The sequence below is a fragment of the Ciona robusta genome, chromosome 4 (genome assembly GCF_009617815.1).
Source record: "Ciona robusta chromosome 4, ASM961781v2".
Taxonomy (NCBI): Eukaryota; Metazoa; Chordata; class Ascidiacea; order Phlebobranchia; family Cionidae; genus Ciona; species Ciona robusta.
Window position 1 is genome coordinate 4,650,509 of NC_143238.1, and position 16,579 is coordinate 4,667,087.

At 34.7% G+C, this 16,579-nt stretch overlaps 2 protein-coding genes and 1 long non-coding RNA gene across 4 annotated transcripts; all 3 read right to left on the reverse strand.

Moving 5' to 3' along the window:
• Nucleotides 1–395: 395 nt before the first annotated feature.
• Nucleotides 396–6,362, reverse strand: LOC149736893 (TBC1 domain family member 25-like). The gene is made up of 12 exons (XM_089876197.1): nt 6,221–6,362; nt 6,059–6,155; nt 5,627–5,736; nt 4,671–4,794; nt 4,406–4,527; nt 3,678–3,823; nt 3,068–3,256; nt 2,663–2,765; nt 2,388–2,494; nt 1,899–2,035; nt 1,451–1,600; nt 396–1,294 (listed from the first exon to the last, which is right to left on the reverse strand). Exons 2-12 carry the CDS (start codon nt 6,113–6,115, stop codon nt 749–751), a joined length of 1,791 nt encoding a protein of 596 aa, XP_089732323.1. The 5' UTR covers nt 6,116–6,155; nt 6,221–6,362; the 3' UTR covers nt 396–748.
• On the reverse strand, nt 6,293–8,403 carry LOC149736894 (signal peptide peptidase-like 2B). The gene has a single exon (XM_089876198.1). The coding sequence runs from the start codon at nt 8,042–8,044 to the stop codon at nt 6,419–6,421; it is 1,626 nt and encodes a 541-aa protein (XP_089732324.1). The 5' UTR covers nt 8,045–8,403; the 3' UTR covers nt 6,293–6,418.
• Nucleotides 8,404–11,746: 3,343 nt separating this feature from the next.
• Nucleotides 11,747–13,900, reverse strand: LOC149736895 (uncharacterized). 2 transcript variants are annotated; one of them, XR_016384876.1, is made up of 2 exons: nt 12,655–13,900; nt 11,747–12,460 (listed from the first exon to the last, which is right to left on the reverse strand). It is a non-coding gene; the product is annotated as an uncharacterized LOC149736895 (long non-coding RNA). The 2 variants fall into 2 exon arrangements; XR_016384877.1 differs by lacking the exon at nt 12,655–13,900 and adding an exon at nt 12,518–12,580.
• Nucleotides 13,901–16,579: the final 2,679 nt, after the last annotated feature.

Sequence of the window (16,579 nt, forward strand, 5' to 3'; positions counted from 1 at the left end):
AACAGACTTCAGCAGGGAATATTTGGGAATGGAAACTCTGCGTCCAATGTTTCAGGACATCCCGGGAATTATAAGACTTTAAAAGCCAGGATTTGATTCTTTAAAAAGGAAGTGGAATCTGTGGTAGAGAGAAACCTGTTCCAGAAAAGACTAACTTGAAAGACTGATTTTCAGCTGTGTAAATAAATTGATCACACACATTGTACTGTTGTTAATTTATTACCCTACGTACCCCTATTTAAGTCACCAGATGTATTTACCCCAATGCTACTTGATTGAAACAATTTTAATGCTTTTGTAGTGATTGGATTGCTACAGGAATATTATTTACTTTTCCGTTGCAGAAATTCACTAACACCCAATGATGAACAAGATTTGATTCAAAATCACTGAAAAAAGGTCCAAGTAGGTATTTGTAATGATGTATATATTGTTGTATCATTCTTGCATACGTACCAAGGTTCAACCATGCTTACAAAGCAGTGAAGAAACTTAACTACAGAATAATCTGTAACTATTCAAAGGACAAAGGTAAAGCAAATAAACAAACTAAAAATGTGCAAAAACTTAAAAATTTGACACGATTCGGCAAAAACGAGTTTGTGACTATGTGTTGCGTGATTGAAAGTGCATAACTCTATACTTGGTTAATTTAAATACTATTGCACCACATTGTGTAGCTAGAAGCACTACTTTGAAGATGAAGGCATAATGGTAGTACTACGGTAAGTTGCATTTCAAATGCATATCATGTTTTCATTCCATGTCGTGATTCGGAGCGCAAATACTCGGCAAAAAGCTTCATCGATTTAGAAAGGACTTTGCGTGGACTGTGTCCTCGTACGAGGCGATCAAAATGCATCACAAGATCATCATACTCGCACTCTGTGCTCATCACTTTATCACGCTCCTCCAGAAGCAGAGTGAGGCATATGAAGAGAAGGAAGGGATTCCCGCATCCAAGATCTTCAGGAGGCGGGAGATTACTCGTCTCTTCACTTAGGAACGAATCTGATGCTTTGGGAGGACTTCCAACAGAGGACTTTGCACTGATGGGAGGTTTTCGAAGACGAAGAACATTCTCCGGACATGTGGAGTATTCAATCACTCCCACATATTCTCCAGGTACATCCACGCTCTCGGAGGAGTTAAAAGAAGAGGAGGAGCTTTCTGGGGAGGATTTTGTTCCTTCAGGAGCGATGTTGGAGTCACAGAAGCTCCGAGCATCGATCTGTTCATCATGGAGAGGAAGATCGTTCTCTGGAGGTTGTGGAGGCAATGAACTCCACATCACCTGAAGATCATGTTAAAAGAATATTAAATGAAAGGTTTTAAAACTAATATTGCATCTCACCCTTATGTTACAACTCGACAGTGAGCATGTGGTGCATGAATATGCCATGGAAAAAAAACATGATCATGTATGGATTATTGTGGTGATATTACATACCTCTAACACAGTTATTGCATCTTCAAAGTTAAATTCTCGTTTCAACTCAAGTAATAACCATCGATAACAAAAGAACATTGTATCAGCCCCAAGTAATTGAAGGTAGTTGAAGAACTCAATGTCGTAGTGAGCTGTAAGCATTGCCAAGTGCTGAAAGTATAATAAACAAAGTTAGTAAGGTATATGGATTAAATAACAGTTGATTTTAAATAGGATGTTATAATTATAGTTTATACTAGTAGTATACTAATTACTCAGTCTTTAGACAGGATGTTGTAGCTATATTGATACAGTTTCGATTTGCACTTATAGCTTTTACAAAAAACATTTTGAAGACTTTTTTTGATAATGACCACTAGATACATGCCGAATACTGTGTGGCATGCCACTGAAACTTGGGATTTAGGTCAGAGTTGGCATATTACAGTAAAAACCTGGAAATAATTACCTTGAACTTGGTTGACATTGTAAACCCATCTCTTGAGAAGTTTTCCTGGATTCTTGTCATGGCTCCACAGAAACAAATATAAGCTTGTGCTTCGTTGTTCATTACAACTAGTATGGGAGATACGATATCACTCATTCCTACAAAGTACGAATGAATGTAACTTGATTTATTCTCGAGTGGCCGGAAAACGACAGTCGTTATCCCACGGGTTTAACACCTCATGCCAGCTTACGAGTTACAGTGTATGATACTTTTGTGGTTTTTTTTATGTATGGCTGAGAATTTGACAAACCATTAGTGACCACTGGGTTTGAGCGGTTGGTATTATGTGTCTTGCCCAAGTACACATACGCCTACAATGATAGCATCGATGAGCCTTGAACCCATTACCTTTGGGTTAGAAGCATGAGCGCTAACCAACTGTGCCATGGCGTCGGATTTACAATAACCCAACCCATTTTCATGGTCCCGATAGCAAAAAAAAATTACCTTGGCAGTAAGACACTTTGGGATGAGTTAGAGCATAAGTTGTGAGAATGTTCATTAATGCCACTGTGTGGGGATTGTCATCTGCTCCACTATAGTAAGGGTGTGTCCTGGATAAGTAGACAATGTGTTATGTTTATAAATTATGTATACAACACTTCTAATCCATGAAAAACGCAGTTTTAACATGGTCATGGTATGTTTACAAACCTAGGATTTACTATATGCAAAGTCATTTTTTGACTGCAGTATATATATTGGTTCATATTATTAGTTACCTGTCTGTCCTTAGCACATCCTTCCATACCATGTTAGATAATTGTTTAACTCTATCAAGATCAGCTTGTGCTTGCCATTTTGATCTCAGTTGTTCATATTCACCTGGATGAAATGATTATTGTATTTACAAAATTTGAGTGAAATGTATTAAAAAATAGATTTTCGATACTTAGGCCAGAGTTGGCATATTACCTATACATATTATATGCATTATTCACATCCTATTTTTATATGGGTGAGATCCTACAGCATGACATGCCATGAAACAAGATTTAGTCCAGAGTTGGCTCATTACCCCAACATTGTATATTCAAATTCTATTAGTGTATAAGTGAAAACGTGAGATCCTATTATGTGACATGCCATTTGGTCCACAGTTGGATTATTGCCCCCAAAAAACTTACTTGTTTTCCTCTTCATGTATTCAATCCTCTCCTTCCCTGTAAGATGAATGGGGAAGATGTTGAGCAACATCCTCCAAACTACCTTCCGAAGAGCAGGAGCAACTCCTCCGTGATAAACACGAAGACGAAGATCTTCCGGTTTTACCAAGACCCCGTTTTCATCCAAGTACGTCCGAAACTCAACATCATCTGGTGAGAAATTGTTGTTGATACTATATCATATCTACTGCTATGGTAAATGGTACCACATCATATATACATCCATTGGAAATGCATCTGTCTTGTGTCTGTAGACACTAAACCTATAGTGGCAGGATAGGCAGGCTGCCCTGGAATTTCCTATACCCCATTATCATCAAACATTGTAATTAAGAGTTGGGTTTTACAGGAATGACTGTTACATAGATTAAACAAGACAGTAGCTATGCAGCTAATTGCATATACGCAAAAAGAGTAGCAGAAACTATTCAGTAGGCTTATTATTGGTGCTATAACACAGCAAGTTTTTTAGTAAGTTGCTCGAATCACAACAGCATTTTGACTTATTTTAGACAGCACAAGTTAGCCAGTTCAATTAGGCCTTTTTGATTTCGAAACATGCAAAACTTACCCAGTGGGGGTTTTGAGGGAAAGAAAATTTCATCTTCTTCGATATTTGGGTTGTAACCCAAACCTACTGTGAGTTTATTGAAAGCAGAACCAAGTGAATTTGACCAAGAACGTTGTGTGTTTTGTAGGGAGAGTATGGTGTTTACACTGTTCGAAATAAATGTTAATATTTATATTTCCAATGTATTCTTCATAATAAAGCAAGCTATTTGAATAAACAAATCAGTTATTGGAAAATGAATATTATGTGTTTATTTATAATGGTATAATGTGAAAGAGATGGTTGTATATTAAAATTATTAATGTTTAAACCACTGTATAACGGTATATTCGCATTATTAGTCGGTGAAATATGAAGTGCGTGTTAATTGTTTCCAATAGGACTAACATTAAGGTGTTACCAAACTTACTACTATATATATATATACAAGTATTGGGATAATGGACAATTATTATTTTGTACTGAAGACCCTGAATATGTAAAAAAACCTTTAAAACCTTCAACAGACGGACTATTTTTACATTTAAAAGTTTCTCAAATATTGAACATGTTGCTTGCTGCTATATCTAATGAGCACAAAGTTTAAAACAATTTAATTAAGGCCAATTAAGGTTTATTGTTCTGCACTGCAGAGTCTGAATAAATCAAAAACCTTACACATATTTTTGTGTAAAAACCCAGCTCATTATCTATGGTTTTAAATGAAAACATATTTTTTTATCAGCAACCTGTTAGTCATGGGTTGTATAAAATGCTTCACAATACTTGATTGCAAGTTGTTTGGTGACTCAGATTTCTCCCAGTCGGATAGTTTTGACATCAAACCATCTTTATAAGGTTCTGCGTCAAGCTGAAACAATTTTATTTAATTTAAAAAACAGGTCTTAAAAATAAGCTTTTTTTATTTTCCGCCAAATTTTGAATTTTCTTTATATTTTTAGTAGCCCTTTTAGTTTTTTTACAAATTGATTTTTTTAAACAAATTATACAAACTTTTAGTCTAAGAAATGGATCCGATGATGTCATAAAAGCAGCGTCTAAATCCCAATCCGTAAGCATCGATAAATAAACATTTTCACCCACATCATCCCGACACAGATATGTTATATGAAATGGTCTGGGGAGGAAAAAGTTTATAATTAAATTTATGTGATGCAACTATAGGTGCCTATCTTTTGGAAAACCAGGGTTCTCTTTATACCATGTCCATGGTAATACTTCAATTTAAGGCAAACTTACCAATTGATCATGGTATGTCTTTATGTGCCTATACTATCCACATAGGGTATGATAATATGCATCGCATACCCTGTATTTTTACATTGGGGTCCATGGATGCAACTATATCATTAGTAGGTTGATACTTTTACTTAATTTTGTGAAACTACCCCCAGGCATATTAAGCAGATTACTCCAAATATATATAATTAATCACATAAGCTGAAAAGATCTAACATAACATTGGCTTATTAATATATAATGCTTATTATATAATATATATATATACATAATTTTTTATTCTAGCTTACAAATTGTCACATAAAAGTTTTCAGCAAAACAAATACAATTCTTATTATTATAAATACAAAACCCTACATGCGTGTTTTGTTTGATGATTCATAAAACCATTCTCTGTTTTGTAAACCACAGAATGTATGTATAACTAAAGCCATTATATACGAACTGTACACTTAGTATTTTGTTTACTTTACAACTTACACCTTAAGATTAGTGTGGTTTTATTATTTGTTTTACAGTTCACTTTGTTATGGTGGGGTAATACATGTGCAACTCCCATAGATTAAACAATATTTCACTGACTGTAATCAATAATCAATGGTTTTATATTAAAAATAACTTTTTTTCTCTATTTTTTATTTAGTGTGATAAAGACATTGTTCAAAAAAAAAATTCTTTTTCACTGTTTTTTTTAACAAAAAACACCTCACCCATTTAATGAAAAAGCTTGAATTAAAATATTTTGTAAATCATCAAACGTTGTAAGATGTGGATCCACTGCAAAACTTTTACTTTCTGGGTTGAAATAACCGGCATATTTCTGTAAAAAAAATCAAAACAATGTATATTACCAAATACAATATAAAAAATAATTTGTTATTTTAAGTTTAAATTTAACGCACCATAAATTTATTTAATACTTTATTCCTTTGACCACAAAAATATAACAATTCATATAAGCGAGTACAACATACCAAAAAAAACAATATTGACTACAAGTTTAATTTTAACACAAAGCATAAACTAATTTAATAATTTATTCATTTAAACACAAAAAAAAAAACAGATAAACTGTGAACAACAAAACATGGGAAATAACAGCAATCTAATAGTCATTGTGGCTTAAATAACATTTTACCTACCTTAACTTTAACATGGATGACATCTTTTACATTGCTTGACCTCGTAATAGGAAACATAATAAATACAAACTCGATGACAAAATTAAGAACTCAGCATCTAAGTAGAAAGAATTGTAATTTCAAAACATTGAGATTATTGATAGAAGAGATCAAAATACTTACTCCAAAACACTGACTTTTAGCCATTCATATTATCCATTTGCAAGAGATATTCAAGACTTTGACACATAAATATCTAAACAGAAATATAAAACACCAAAAGATATTATTAGATATAATTATATACTTGCACAAGACATAGAAAAATCCGAACAAATTCTTGCCTAAACTTTACATTATTAAAAAAAGCACAAAGTTTTTCTATGATGAAGATTCAAGTAACATTTCATTTTCAGGCTCTATTTTTAAATCCGTTGACTTTTTCTTCACAATTTTTCCATTCCAGATCATATTTAATTCCTTTCTTTTGGCTGCAACCATATATGTGCTTATGAGGCAGCATGGTACAAGATATAGCAGCGCAGGTTGTCCTGTTCTCATTACTACCATTGCTATGAATGTTAGAACCAAGCCAGCGCAGTAGCCAACAACTGCTGCTATGTAATACGCGTGTTGCTTCACTGCATTTCCTGCATTCAGCTTAGAATCCCATATGGCACAGAAGCCAACGTGCAAGCCTGGTAGAATTACATCACCATAACCCAGCATGGAGTATGGAAGTTCTTGTACACACTTTGAGAAAGGAGAAAACATAAACTTGGGCATTTTAAACAGCATTGGAAGCTCTTCTGTTGTTTTCCCTGTTCCACCAGTAGCAATATGGACCATGATGCTTTCATGATTTGGGGTTAATAAAGGGGTGATAAAAACATAAAAAACATCGTAGATAAAGAACAAAACAAGCAAAATTGTGCAAACTTTGAAATTGGGAAGCCTAATTGTTTTGATCATGTATATGCAGAAGTTAACGCCAAGGATATCTTGTAATAACCAAGCAAAAGATGACTTCCTGTACACTGCCCAAACAATAGAAAAAGTTACACAGGAAATAAATAAAGTAACAGACAAAATAGGGGGCCTTATAGACAATAAAGGGATAGGATTTGGCAGCGTGTACCTCGTGAAACAGGGTGATGTTTTGAACGCAGAGTTTAATAAATAAAACATAGCTGTGGAAGATGCATAACAGAAAACTACAATTATAACATAGACAAGATAATCAAAGAAAAAATACATTAACAGGATGGAAACTGAACACATAAGGAAAAACACAACAGCTATTTTAGGAGTAATGTCAACTTCGGGTTCAATGTCTTGATTATCTGATGTTTTAGTTGAACTATTATCATCATTTGTTAATTCATTATATTTAGCAGGAGTTGTATCTTTAAAGGTGACGCCCTGCAGCCATGCACCGACTGCGCAAGTTACAACTGCTAATACCCATAATACAACTGCATTTGGATCAATAGAGGATTTTGCGACAGGTATGTACTGAAACATACGCACATTTTCTAATAAGTGCTTGGTTAAAAATTTTGTTAATAAAGCAAGAGAATCTTCTGTGATGACGGCAACACTGACATTAATATCATCATATTCTTCTTGCGTGGCGCCTGGTATTAAAATACCAGAACTGCTAACAGTTATAATACCATCAGCTTGGGAAGTTTGTGCAAAAACAGCCTTTTCAGCAAATGTACAATTTCCACGTTTAAGTATTACTAACTGGTCTGTATAAACGGCATCTATGTCATTTTGACAGCCCAAAGCTGGGTACAAGTTTGTGAAAGACTGCCCTGATTTCCATTCACCCTCTGGTTTCCCAGAATGTATGGATTTAAAATTTGTGTTGAATGCAGCACACAGTTCAATGTTGTCACCATTTTTGTCATTAACTTGAATAAATCCATAATCTTCAGCCACAGCAAGCTTCAAGCCAATTAAGACAAGCAAACCAGAGCAAAAGTTAACTTTTAGCATCATTAAGTATAAATAGCTTTTGTATTTCCTATACAAAACACCTCTACTAAGAACGTGTGCATATATTTATTAATATGACAAGCGTGATAATAATGTATTATATTGATAACTACAACTTTAACCATCATAACTATTACCTACTGTAACACTTTAACCATGTTTTTTTAGATTGTTTACGTTACGTATTTACATAGTTATATTCTTGTTCTGTTCTGTACGCGGACACAATTGATGCCTCAGTCAACTCTCAAGTGAAAATATAAACGGTAAGTTGTTAATCATTGAATGTTCATTGCTTATTTTTGCTTTACTATGGAGCAGTCCACAAAGAAATACTATATTTTAACTTCTTTATTAAACCATGGAAATACAAACAAACTGGTCTATGGTGTTCTGCAGATTACAAAAGCGCAATTACCGGAACAGCTGTTTCCTTTTTCGGGGACAACTTCGAACTTATATTCGGCCAGCGCAAGAAAACTATTGCTAAACACTGCTAAAACTCGCTAAAAGGGATTTGTTCATATTTTATTGCAGATTAATCAAAATATAGACACGTCATATTGCAAGCGATCCCCTGGCCATCGTAAGCTTTGGATTTTGTCAAATACGTACTCAACTCAAAATTTGCATATTGCAAACTGAAGTTCAGGTCCCAGAGAATAGAGCCCCCTATTGCCTACAAATAGACCAAGATTTTCAGCTAATAATATTGGCGTCTTCAGTAAGTCGTTTGTCAAAACTTCGTTTTTCTAACACCCAAAAAAAGACTAGACTAGAATATAGTACTTCAAGCCTTTTGGCAAATATATTTTTTAACGAAAAATATTGCAAACTTATAGTGTTTGCTCATGCGTTGTCCAAATTGTAAGTCAGCATGTTAGCATGTACAATAAATGTAGGCCTAACATATCCCCAAAAACCCAAGCCATGCTCTGCAGCTATATATATATATATATATATATATATATATATATATATATATATGTAGTAGAATGGGGGAAAATGGGACACCTTTAGTACATAAAATCCAAATATTCTGATCATGTTTTAAACAATTCACAACGGTCTATGGGAGTTGTAAGGGTATGGTTTTATAATACTTTGAATGTTCTTTGTTTACTACCAAATGGGACAAAAATAGAATTAAAGGGTGTCCCATCTTTCCCTATATAGGTCATCAAAAAAGAGAAAAAAAAAACATTCCTTGGGAACTGATATTAAAAACAATACATTATAGCAATTATATTTGTACGTCCCAACATCAACTTGAATGTTATAATGGATATCTAATGGGGTAGCTTATATATAGAAATTAACCACAGAATCATGCAAATCAATCCACATAGAAACATACAAACCGAAGAAAACGTCGTACAGTTACAATAGACATCTTGGTATGATCGTTTTGACTTTTTGTGGCAGAATATAATCATTGCTAGTGCTGTTGCTGGTGCTCCACCTAGAAAACTTAACGTGTGCAAACAAATTTCACAAATTCTACAGCCAGAGCAAGACTTTGATGCCAATTTATCATACAGATTGATAACGAGTGTGAGAAAGTTTATGAGGATTAAATATACACCAACCATCAGGAGCACATCACTATCATAATCATATTTTTTTATACCATAACACATCAACACTTCAGCAAACAGATTTATCAAGCCAGCTGAAATGCAAAGACACAGCACGGGCTTTTCTAGAGGAGTTTTTTTCTTTCTGGATCCCTGAGTCCATATGCCTGCAGTATAATCGTCTTCCTCGTACATTTTGCAGGTTAATTTTTGTTATTTTCAGCAGTTTTCACAATTCAAATAACGGCTTGCAAGTATAGATCTTAACCTTGTATTAAAATGAAAAGGTTAGTATTAATCTGCTGTGCGCCATATCGACTATTTGTTTAGGTATAGGACATATAGGCTATAGCTTCTACAATACATAGAAACCCTGACAACACACAAGACAAAAAAACCTGACCGCTTCTGTTGTTATAGCTATATAGGCATACATAGCGTATAGCTTTCATAGTTCCGCTTCGTCCAGACAATACAAAAAACCTGACACCTATTTAACCATAGCACGATTGTTAGCTTGTTCCATTGTTAATCTGTTTAACTTTCTACCTCTGTTAATGCGTGCTCAATTTCTCGTTCCAGAATAGGCTATGTTTTAATTACCACAGTTCCATATTACATATTAAAACGAAAAAAAGAAAACACGTTTCGAAAACGCAGTCACTGAAACGGATTTAAATTTGCGTTTATGAAACAACAAATTTGTTAAAACGTTCACTCTATACACACACACAACCCACAACTGTATAATGCCCACAAATAAGCAGTTTCATAAAACGCACCAATCGCTATAGTTTATTGAAATTTAGCATATTCTTATATTAGACATAACGACTGCAAATTAAAAATTATGCAAATTAAAAATATAGTTGCAAGTCATGCCTAAGATTATATATAGTAGAGTGAGTTGGGGAAGATGGGACACGTTTTCATTCTATTTTCTCGTCCCATTTGGTAGTAACAAATAACACTCAAAGAATTATAAAACCGTATCCTCACGACTCCCGTTGACCGTTGTTGTTTTTTCCTCACGACTCCCATAGACCGAAGTGTTTAAAACACGTTCAGGGTATTTAGATATTATGTGCTAAAGATGTCCCATCTTTCGCCACCCTACTCTACTACATGCAAAAAAATCGACCATTAGCATTTTACTAAGGGAATATCTTATGCCTTAAACCTCGTTTAAATCCTAAACTTTCTGTTAATTGAATGGGTTCATAATCAAATGTACAAACTATTAGTTTCGGCACATCATAGATTCACTTATATTAATTTCTAATTTTCACATTTGTAGAAGCCACCAATATGACGTCAAGAAAAGAACGAAAGGATGTAATAGCACTGCTGTTGTAACATATTCATCGAAATCAGGCATTCGGATAACTTACTGTATGAACTATAGCACGAAGGTATATTTTATTTACATATCAGTTTGCCTCTAATAAAGTTACATTGAATGATTGTATGTATAGTAGGGTGGGGGAGACGGGAGACCTTTAGCACAATATATCCAAATATTCTGATAGTGTTTTAAACAATTAACAATTAACGGTCTATGGGAGTTGCCAGGAGTTGTACTGTTTTATAGTTCTTTGAATGTTCTTTGTTTACTACCAAATGGTAGTATAATATATATGGCATCCTCGCTTTGTTTTTCAATAACTCATTCGCCAAAGCGGGCAATACTAGAAAGTTTAGTTTAAAACAACGTAATCGCATTTTGCTGTACATTTGGAACTTGTATTCACCGCGGTGTTTTGGGCCGATATTAGTCCAGTTGTTTATAAAGTAGACTGTGCAACTCTCAGGCTTACACGCCATACAATACATAAAATACCCAGACTGCTATTTCACCATAGAGCACGCTTCAGTGGTACTTCTACCTTACCTTACTTTTACTATGTGACGCAGTTGTGACATGAACCGTAGCAACTCCGAAAACCGAAACTTTCTGGTTATAGCATTTGGCAATAATCAATTGCACAAATTGTTTCCACACATTCAAGATTCACTTTAAATAGTTTCTAATTTTTTATTTAGTCATTAATTTAAAAGTAACAAATCGATAACTCATTTGCCAAAGCGGGTAACAATAGAAAGTTTAGTCTAAAACCACGCAAAAATATTCCACTGTACTTTTGGAATCTTTTATTTTTTTGGCTATTTACATTTACACACGGTTAAAGTATTTACGTTTAGAGAGTTACAGATATTTACAAATGAAAAGGTAACAAAAATTTAAAGAATTCGGTTTAGTAATTCACGAAATGAAGTTTAACATTTTACGTGAATTTCACTTATCCAATCAAGTTCTGTTAATTTTTTTCCATTTTGTGTTTCAGATTACAGACTATGTATGGTGATAGCCACACACAAGTATGCAAATCAAAGACACTATAGCAGCTGGTATATACCCCTGTTGGTATGACTGTCTGGAGATTTTGAGTCCGATAAACATTGCAAATGCATTTGCTGGTGCACCACCGATGAGAGTGAGAATGTGAAAAATGATTTCCAAAAGTCTACACCCACAACATCCTGACATCATTTTAACTATCAGGTTGATTAAGAATGTGACAACATTGGTACAGATACAATATAAAACAACCGACTCGTGATGCTTTCCATTGTTATAGTTTTTTACACATGAACACATCCATATTTTGGCAAAGAAATTTAGAACCCCCATAAGAATAGAAAACCCATTCGGGTCTGAATATCGTCTTCTTCTTGTTCCATAAGGATCTACATAATAATCGTCATCTTCCTCGCACATTTTGCAGGTTTTTCTTTGTGATTTCAAGCAGTTATCAATCCAATTGCCGTGCAAGTTCTAATCCTGTATTAAAGTTAAAAGGTTAGTATTAATCTGCCAAATGCTGCGCGCTATATAGACCCGTTTATTTCACTATGCTGTATACTACGTATAGCTTTCATATAGTTCCGCTTCGTCCAGACGATGCAAAAGAACCCACACACCTATTTCCCATTTCACCATAGCACGCTCTATTGGTAGTCCGTTTAACTTTTTACCTTTGTGAGTTTCTCTCAATATATGATAACTGTTGGGTGCTAATTTTCTCGTTCCACAATAGGTTTCACAATGGTTTAAACTTTCTCTCTATATATACGCACGGCCCACAAAAATACCCTGAAAAGCAGTTTCGTAAATTGTACCAATCGCTATAGTTTATTGAAATTTAGTATATTCTTATATTAGACATAACGACTGCAAATTAAAAATCTTGTCTAAGATTATACAACATGCAAAAGTCTACAAATAGCATTTTACAAGTTAAGTTTAAAACACGTATTCATTCTTGCGTAAAATCAGGGCATGCGCCTAAACCCCTAAACTTTCTGTTGATGGAATATGTCAATAATTAAATGCAAAAACAACTAACTTCAGCAAATCATAGATTCAGTTATATTTATTTCTAATTTCTACATTTGTAGAAGCCACCAATATGACGTCATGAAAAGAACCAAATGTTGCTGTTGTATCAGATTCATCGAAACCAGACATTCGGAAAACTCACTGTGGGAACAATAACACGAAGGTATATTTTATTTACGTATCAGTTTGCTTTTAATAAAATGCATTGAGTGCTTGTATATGTATTAGTAACATTTGTATATACATAAATATCTACAGTTAAAATTACACCCAAAAGCTTAGTTTTTTAGGCTACAATATATTATAAGGTTTTTGCAATGTAAAAACGAAAGTAACTTATAGTTTCATGTGATCATTTTTTGAATAAAGTCTTGTAGTAAACTTATTGTATAAAATAAGCTGCAAGCATCACACAGACAATAGAAGCACATACAGCTGTACCATAGTCATCCTGGTATGTGCGTTTGTAGCTCTTATGGTTGAATACAATCATTGCCAGAGCGGTTGCTGGCGCTCCACCGAAAAATGTAAAAGTGTGCAAACATGTTTCGCAAATTCTCGAACCACGGCAGAACTTCATCTTATCATAGAGGTTGACGCCGATTGTGAGAAGATTTATGAAGAACAAATAGCCCATGTACTCTTGCTGACGCTCTTCGTAACCATAGTCGTATAGGCGAGAACACAACCACATTTGGGCCAACAGACTCATCACAGCCAGAACTATACATGTCCCAATTATTGAAGTATTGGATTGGGAGCTCTGTCTTTGAGAACGAATGTAATAATCGTCGCCATCCTCGCACATTTTGCAGATTCTTCGAATCAAGTTGTCTAAACAAGAAGATTTTGACCATTCAAATGATGTACAAATCTGTGAAACAAAAATGAGGTAACTGCTGGGTAAGCTAACCTTTTTTAGATTACCATTTAAATGCTGTTCAGAACACTATCTATCTATATATAACAGGGTGGGAGAAGACACATTTAGCACATAATATCCAAACGTCATGATCGTGTTTTAAACAATTAACAACGGTCTATGGGAGTCGTGAGAATATGGTTCTATAATTCTTTGAATGTTTTTTTTTGTATATTACCAAATGGGGCGAGAAAATAAAATTCAAATGTATCCCAACTTCCCCCACCCTACTATATAGCTTTTATAAAAGCTTTAAAATAGGTATGTATTTTAATCTAAATTAAACAGTTCTGAAAGTTCCAGCCCGGAAATCTATAGCTCTGCTTTGAATAACTGTCGGAATTTTCAATTGAGCAGCAAATTTAGCGGCGTATATACAAATACGTTGCTTTCATTAGCAGCCGTTTAGATAAACACATGAAACACTCTCTTTTTACTGAGTATATAGATACACCAACAAGGTAATATTTCCGCCATTAGTGGGAATAGCAAACACGTCATGTAGATTCCTCTTCACCAAACACGTTATGCAACCATATGCAACGTTTCAGTGGGGATGTTACCACCTCGTTAGTTCTTCATTTTTACCAACTCTGCTTAAAGTAATCGTGTGTTTATTCACGAAAACATTGTAACTTGTTAACAATCATAAATCGGTGACAAATAAAAAAGGGCCATCTATAGGCAGGCCATCAAAAACAAAAATCATTCCTTTAGAATTGATATTAAAAACAATACGTCAGCAATTATTATTTGTATACGTCCCAACATTAACTTGTTATAATGGATATTCAATTGGGTAGCTTATATGTGGAGTTTTTTAACAACAGAGTAATGTGAATCAATCCACACAGAAACATGCAAACCGAAGAAACCGTCGTACAGTTATAATAGACATCTTGGTATGATCGTTTTGACTTTTTGTGGCAGAATATAATCATTGCTAGTGCTGTTGCTGGTGCACCACCTAGAAAACTTAACGCGTGCAAACAAATTTCACAAATTCTACAGCAAGAGCAAGACTTTGACGCCAATTTATCATAAATGTTGATAACGAGTGTGAGAAAGTTTATGAAGATTAAATATACACCAACCATCAGGAGCACATCACTTTCATAATCATATTTTTTTATACCATAACACATCAACACTTCAGCAAACAGATTTATCAAGCCAGCTGAAATGCAAAGACCCAGCACGGGCTTTTCTAGGGAAGTTTTTTTCTTTCTGGATCCCTGAGTCCATATGCCTGCAGTATAGTCTTCCTCGTACATTTTGCAGTTTAATCTTGGTGATTTCCAGCAGTTTTCAATCCAATTGGCGTGCAAGTCCTAACTGTATTAAAGTTAAAAGGTTAGTATTAATCTGCCAACCGTTGCGCGCAATATATGGGCTCACCTGATGATATTAGCATTATCCACCCACCAATCTACAGTACCTTACACCAAAACAAATGTCATACCTATATAACTAGTATACATAAACCCAGCACTAGCTAATAATCAGTGGGAATATCAATATGCGTCATGTTTATTCCTTTTCACTAAACACGTAATGCAACCTACACAACGTTTTAGTGATGTTACCATCTTGTTATTATTATTAATTTATTCATTGTTAACGAACTTTTCTTAAAGTGAGTTTGTGTTTATTCACAAAAAATGTTTATTCATTAAAACATAATTTACTATTAGGCTACATTATAAATCGTGTGACACAACTGTTGAAACTTACAGGCAGATTAATTTCTAGCATAGGCTACACGTTGCTTATACTTGATACCAGCAGCCGTTTGTGAAACAAATGACATCATAGCTAGTATTTCTGCAGTCAGTGGGAATAGCATCATGCGTCATGTAAATGCAACTCACACACACCGTTTTAGTGATGTTATACCACCTCGTTAAAATGTTCAGTGCATACGAATAACTTATTTTCTTCATAATAACAACTGTCAACAACAGCTATAGGCAGTTTTTTATACGATTGGTCTTCCCTCTTTTTCAATTTGAAAATGTGGCTAATTAAGGGTTTGAGCAAGGTTACATTTCTTGACCACATATAGTCTGGCGCCGTGGCACAATTGGTTGGCGCACATGCCTCTAACCCAGAGGTAATGGGTTTAGATCACCCGTGTTATAACGACTGTCGTTTTCCGGCCACGAGAGGATAAACCAAGTTACATTCATTCACAAATACACACGCTGTTATGGTATAGCCCCCCACTGAATAAAGAAGATTGCAGGTTGGGTTAAATGACTCAATGTTAATCCTACTTCATATACAGGCTTCAGCGGGCTGCTATATCTACTGTAGTACTAATTGCTTTTATAACCAGAGACCAAACAGTTCATGATATATTGCTATGTTTTATTCCGTTTTCTGGTATACACGATACAGTATCGGGCAAAAGCTTACTTAACGGCCGGGCAAGGGCTCGCAAGAGCCCGCCATGAGCCTAGACTGACCTCGAGGTCGCAGTGCCGATAGTGGCGGTAGTTCTCGTTTTGTTATAGGGCAAAGGCAAATTATATACCAGATAGAATCATGTGACAGCAGTGTGACGTCATGCGATAAAATGGAAGCGATTTGGGCATGTCAGCGGCTGAACGGGGTATCATTAACCTCGTTCAACAAGG